This window comes from Mercurialis annua, linkage group LG3, assembly GCF_937616625.2.
Source record: "Mercurialis annua linkage group LG3, ddMerAnnu1.2, whole genome shotgun sequence".
In the NCBI taxonomy this organism is placed as follows: domain Eukaryota; kingdom Viridiplantae; phylum Streptophyta; class Magnoliopsida; order Malpighiales; family Euphorbiaceae; genus Mercurialis; species Mercurialis annua.
In genome coordinates this window covers 59,656,363-59,662,861 of record NC_065572.1, presented here as the reverse complement: position 1 = coordinate 59,662,861, position 6,499 = coordinate 59,656,363, and the positions used below count along the sequence as shown (strand labels likewise).

The window sequence follows — 6,499 nt, the reverse complement described above, 5'->3', positions numbered from 1 at the left end:
AGGATGGAGTTGACCTAAGGGGATCTTAAAATTATCGAACACTTCTTGGGTGAAGCCGTCGAGTGGTAGCCTTAAACCCGCCTCAAGATCTTCAACAAAAAGCAATTGTTCATCATCCTTTAAGACCTGGTTAACAGCCGAACCCTCAGATGGAATCTGAAGGCCAATGAAAGGGGGAATTTCGTACCTCGCCCTAATCCATACAAGGGCTTCTTGACCCAGACTGATGGTCCACTCAGACAAGGGTTTTTTCTTACTAGAAGATGTCCCAGAGGAGACTTTACGTCTCTTAAAAACAAAATCCTCCTCATCTCCTTCGTCATCATCCAGTCCACCATCTCCGGCCTCATCTTCACCAGCATCCTCAAGGGGAGCCTCGCCCTCTGGCTCTTTGTCATCAACACCCTCCTCACTATCAGGGATCACCTTCTGAGACAACCCTTCCTCGTCAGATGACAACTCAACGAGGGTAGCAAGAGGAATAGGGTAAGTAGGGTCACTGGCAGAACTCTCAGAAGAAGAGGAAGAAGAAGGGGAAGACACTGAAACCTTTAATGTAGACATCCTAAAAATATACTATCTGAAAGCAAACAAGAAGAAGGAAACAAGAAGACAAACAAAAATAGCTAAGCCACTTACTGATTAAAAGAGAAAGTCTGGTGCTATGTAACTCGAAGAAAGCCTGGCTGGAGAAATAAATCAACAGAAGTAGAGAATCAGAAATAAAAATCAAGAGTAAAAGATTTTAAATTAAAGAATAAGTACCTCTTTTATACGCCAAGTTAGACACTCGAATGCCTGACAGCAGGAAACTCCTCGAAATAATCAATGAAAAACCAAAAGTCGCGTTCTTTTATAGTCAAAAAACGCTTCAAATTCGTAACCGTAAGGAAGAGTTTGGAATTCGAATCATTTCGAAAATTTCGGAAATTCGAATTTTGAAAATTGGCGCTTCAAGTCTTTGACTTAGCAAGATTATAGGGGGGGGACATCTGATACCGCCCTAATAATATCAGAACTCCAAGCATCGCCTAACAAATGCTATGCTCACCCAACGGGTCTCCAAACCTCCCATCGCCCAGCGACAGTACGAGTATCGCCCATGTCTGTCTCGGGCGGACTCATCCAGGTCTGCCATCTAGACGACCTCATCCACTCCGTTCCCTGACACCCACTACCCGGGATAATCGGGAACGTGCCTTCACCATTATCAATGATCGTGGGACAAACCCACGATTTACCAGATAACAACCGCCTTAAACTCATTATAAAAGGAAGCCACCGAATGCTGAGAAGGGTAAGCACAAGTCAGACTTAAATACTCTTACACTCATTTACCTACCAAAAAACCCTCTCTGACTTAAGCATCGGAGTGGCTTTCAGGCTGAGCAAGCCTGAGGTCCTTTGAGCTTATATTTGTTACTTGTGCAGGAAGAACAAACAGGCGATCTCTGTGACTCGACCTGTATCATTTGGTGCGGTGAGCGTGGAACTTATCAGTTTCGTCGTTCCTTTTAGATACTTTTTCAGAATTTGCTTTTTCAAGAATGGATCCCCTACGAGATAATACCCTACCAGCTACCAACAGAGAAGACAGGGAAACAGAACCACCGGCCCTAAATCTGTTCCCCCCAACCAGCGAAGAAGGAGAAACCAGCGACCCCCTGGCGATAAGACAGACGATACCTCCGATAACCACAGCACCTGATGAAGAGCCAATCAACAACCAAGCAATGTTCAAGGCTTTCCTAGAAATCACCAGTCTACTCAAAGACATCAAACAGAGTATCTCGTTAAAATCGCCAGAGCAGGGATCAGCGAAATCACCAGTACAGAAGTCAACGTCAACCATGGACAAGGGAAAAGAACCGATGCGAAAGGAAGGTGCCCCGGAAAATTCCGCAAAGAAACAAAACGCCCCCATAGTAATTCCAGACGAGGAACGTTGGATGGATGAACAACACACCCTCAAAGACGGAGAAGAGCATCTGGAGGAAAAAGTCCGCCAAGTCATGAGCAGGCTTGGAATAAGATGTGAAGACGTAGACATCTCTCTTCGAAGTGACTCACCACTTGCAGATTTCATCATCTCTCACGAGTTCCCTACAAAGTTCAGATACCCTCCAAATTTAGAATCATACGATGGAACAGGCTGTCCCAAAAGCCATATTCACAAATTCCAAGCGGTGATCAATGTTCAGACAAACTTAGATCACGTACTGTGCAAGCTTTTTCCTACTACCTTAAAAGGTCTGGCGCAGGAATGGTACCAAAGTTTAAAGCCAGGATCAGTGCTGACGTTCAAACAATTCTCAGGACTTTTCCAGGCTAGATTCGTAGCATGCATCCCTCAAAAGAAGCTATCCACAGACCTGCTAGCCATCATGCAATGGGAAGGAGAGACACTCAGGAAGTATGTAGAAAGATTCAATAAGGAGGCGATGCAGATAGAAGACCTGAGCCAGGAGATCGCCTACACAGCATTACTCAATGGAACTACCAACTCCGACCTACGAAAGGAATTGTTGGCTAAATCACCAAAATCTTTTACCACACTGATGACCATCGCACATACACAAATCAGAGTGGACGATGGCCAGAGAGAGATAGAGAATCGCCTTGGACGGGTAGAAGAACGAACATTTGCAGAAAGAAGAAATGGGGACAGATCGCCCACAGGAAAGAGGTTCGGCGAGAAAGGCAACGACCATTTCAGAAACAAAAGGAAAAAAGACGAAGATAGGCGATATACGCCCCTAAACACAACCAGAACCAACGTACTGTTTTGGGTAAAAGACAGCCGAGAGAAGGTCAGATGGCCAAGGAAGATGAACGCTGCATCAGCCAGCAAAAGAGACAACAGCAAATATTGTGAATTTCACAGAGACAACGGCCACACCACAGATGAATGCTGGCACCTGAAGGAAGAGATAGAAAAGCTGATAGAAAGGGGATCCCTTTCCCAGTTCGTAAAAAGGGATACCGAAGCCAGAGAGGCGGAATCAGAAAGAAAGAAAGAGCGGAAAGAAGAAACCGCCAGAAGACCCAGACCAGAGCCAACAGGCGTGGTTAACGTAATAATGGGCGGATCGACCGGAGGAGACAACAATACTACAAGAAAGAAAGCTGCGAGAACAGTCTACTCAGTTAGCCCAGGTGCACCAAATGCTAAGAAATTCAGAAGCGTGTGTTTTTCAGAGGGAGATAGTCATGGCTTATCAGTCCCCCATGAGGACGCTTTTGACATAACGGACTTCTATCCTACTTCCAGAAGTCTGTATTTTTGAAAGTATGTAAAAAAACAATACCTTACTCTTAGAGCTGCATTAGATAGGTGTTTTGTAAGCCAGTTTGTGATATATGGTTTTCTGTAAATATAACTTTAATGTTTTAAAGTTTTAAATGTTTTATGCTTGCTGCGTTTGATATCTGAGACTGCCAGAGGATATGTATGCCTGGCATATGTTTCCAGCATGACACGTGTTTATGTCTGTCATGCATGACGTTTATGAATTGCAAAAAATTATTTTACGTTTTGAGGCTTGCTACGGGTTTCGGAGCAACCACTCCCATTCCCTAGCGCCGGTCTCGGCCCTGAGATTGGGTCGTGACACTAAGACCTGTTACAAAAGCCTCAAGCCATAGCAAATCCCATCCTTGACAAGCCAAACCAGAGAAACCTCCACAATTCCAACAACAACCAACTTAAATAACAAACCGCCGAGTCTCATTAATCATGATGTCTAAAGTGCTATTAGTGTTATAAATTTTAAACTTATCAAGTAAAATATCTTTGACCTTCTTGACTATACTCTCAGGCCTTTTTATTTTATTTTAGGAAGATCTTCCTATTCCTCGCATTCCATAAAAAATAGGTGATAGCAGCCAAAGTAACCCTTCTGAAGTTGGCTATTTTGCTTTTCCCATTAACTTTCCTACAGAACCAGCTGACAACTCTTCTCTATGAGTTAATTTGATGAATTCTGCATATAGGCTTCAATCTGTTCCAAACTGCTTTTGCAAAGTCACACTCATAAAGACAATGGTCTATAGTTTCCACCTCCTTGTTGCACATGACACAAATATCATCAGGGATCACTCCCCATTTCTTAAGCTTATTCTTGGTCTTCAATCTCCTTTTAATGGCTAACCACATAATAAAATTGTTTCTGGGTATGGAATTGTATCCCCACACCACTCTGAACCAAGATTGATTCATATTTTGCTCCCTAATCATTTTCCGAGTTCTGTCTATGGAGAATTTATTCTGATAAATAACTTTCCACTTCATCATATCCTCATACCCCCTTCTAACAGTAAAATTGTTCTTCACATAATCCCAGGCTTCCTCAATAGCCTCATCTTTAGGATCAGGGAGAACCCAACTATCGTTCCTCCATAAGCTGGCTATAGTAGTGTTTTTAGGGATGTCTGAGTCTCTCATTTTAATCATAAGAAGAGAAGACCCATGTAACCAAGGATCTTTCTAAAAATATGTGTTTTTACCATCTTCCAACTTGAACTCCAGGACTTTTTTAGCTTCATTCCTAATGTTAAGAATGCCCCTCAAAATCCAACTAGCTTTCTCATTACTGTTGATACCCCAGAAACTGCTATTTTTCATCTTGTTGGCTTTAACCCACTTAACCCATAGAGAATCTGAATTGTTGTAGATGTGCCATATATGCTTTTTGATGGCTGCTTTATTCCACGAATGGATATCTTTCACACAAAGCCACCTTTCTTTTTTACGCTTAGGAATTTCACTCTAAGCTACCATTGCAGTGTACCTACCCTCTTCCTTACCAGTCCATAAGAATCTAGAGCAGATCCTTTGAATCTCTCTAATGATGCTCTTAGGAAGAATTAAAATAGATGCCCAAAACACATGCATACTCATTAACACATAGTTAATCAATTGAATTCTACCAGCATAAGATAAAAATCTACTGGCCCAACTATGAATCCTGCTAGTAATTTTATTTATAATGCCTTCGAATCCTGTTTAGCTTTAAAGTTTTCCATGAGGAAGGAGACAGACTTCAGATTCCTATAGCAGAAAAGTAAGACATCATCAGTAAAAATCAAATGATTAACTTTAAGGTTTTTACACTCATAGTGGAATTGAAACTCAGAATCAGTTTTAGAAATATTCATAGACATATAATCCATACAAAGAACAAACAAGAGGGGGGGACATAGGGCCCTACTGTCTAAACCCTTTTCTAGAGAAAAATTTATTCCCAACAGTGCCATTCCACTGGATAGAGAATCTAGTAGTCCTAACGCAATACATGATAAGGGAAATGAGTTTTCTAGGAAAGTTTAGGCCAATGAGCATTTCTTTAATAAAATTTCAAGAGATGGAATCATAAGTTTTTTTAAGATCAATTTTTAGAAGACACTTAGGAGGACCTTTCTTGTGGTAGTTTTTAACCAACTCATGAGCTAACATAATATTATGAGCAATTGATCTTTTAAGGACAAAAGCATACTGATTTTTTGGGAGATAAGATGCATAAGTGAAGGACTTAGTTCAGAAATGCCAAAATATTCACAAATAAGGATTGGACTGTGGAAGAAACTAAAGCTCATGCAGTTCAGTACAGACAGGAATATGAGGATGCTCAAATAGTTGACAAAAATAGGGGTGAAGGGGCTGGGAATTGTGGAAACGACACCTCAAGAAGGGCGTCTAATGTCAGTAGGATTCTAGATGACGAACGACAAGACGCCATAAGGATTGAATATGATGGGGGTACCATGCAGGAGCTTAAAGCGGGCTCAGTTGCTGCCATTGCAAAGAACAGGAGGGGAGAGGTGATAGGTAATTTTGCAAGGTCCTTCCGAGGTATCTGGGATCCAGGGACACTAGAGTTTCTTGCGCTACGGGAAGCAATGATATGGGCAAAGCATATGGGGTGGCGAAAAGTGATTTTCAAGGGAGATGCCATTCAGGTCTCCAATTCGATTAATGGAAAGGAATGCCAATTAGCTATAGCATGGGGAATCTGTCAAGATATATGGCTAACTTCAACCTTCTTGATCATTGCCACTTCAAATAGATAAAACGAGACGCTAACAAGGACGCTCATCGGGTGGTTCAATCGGCAAAACAGAGATTTCGCCTTGATAGTGCTTCCATTCAAATTATTACTTAGTAGCTTCTCTTGTAATCTACTAAGGGTTAAAAAAAGAAGAAGGACTTAGTTCAGCAAAATTGACCTTAGTAACAATTTTGTAAATGACATTACAACAAGTTGTAGGCCTAAAATCAATGAGACTATCAGCATCAGCATTTTTAGGCACAACAATAATAGAAGTAGCATTAGTTTGTCTCAGAATCTTACCAGAAGTGAAGGCCTCCTGAGTAGCTTTAATAATATCAACTTTGATTATATCCCAAAAAGATGTAATCCTATATGCCATTATTTTTTCACGCTATAAACTCATCTAATTTTAAACGGATACAATTCATATTCTAGAAATTAAGCGCGTA

The 6,499-nt window shown here is 41.3% G+C and overlaps 2 protein-coding genes across 2 annotated transcripts; one reads left to right on the top strand and one right to left on the bottom strand.

Annotated features, from left to right (window-relative positions):
- Positions 1 to 1,850: 1,850 nt before the first annotated feature.
- On the top strand, positions 1,851 to 3,868 carry LOC126672770 (uncharacterized). Its single transcript, XM_050366722.1, has 2 exons — positions 1,851 to 3,185; positions 3,839 to 3,868. Exons 1-2 carry the CDS (start codon positions 1,851 to 1,853, stop codon positions 3,866 to 3,868), a joined length of 1,365 nt encoding a protein of 454 aa, XP_050222679.1.
- A 93-nt stretch (positions 3,869 to 3,961) lies between these two features.
- On the bottom strand, positions 3,962 to 4,444 carry LOC126672769 (uncharacterized). Its single transcript, XM_050366721.1, has one exon. The coding sequence runs from the start codon at positions 4,442 to 4,444 to the stop codon at positions 3,962 to 3,964; it is 483 nt and encodes a 160-aa protein (XP_050222678.1).
- Between the last annotated feature and the right edge of the window lie 2,055 nt (positions 4,445 to 6,499).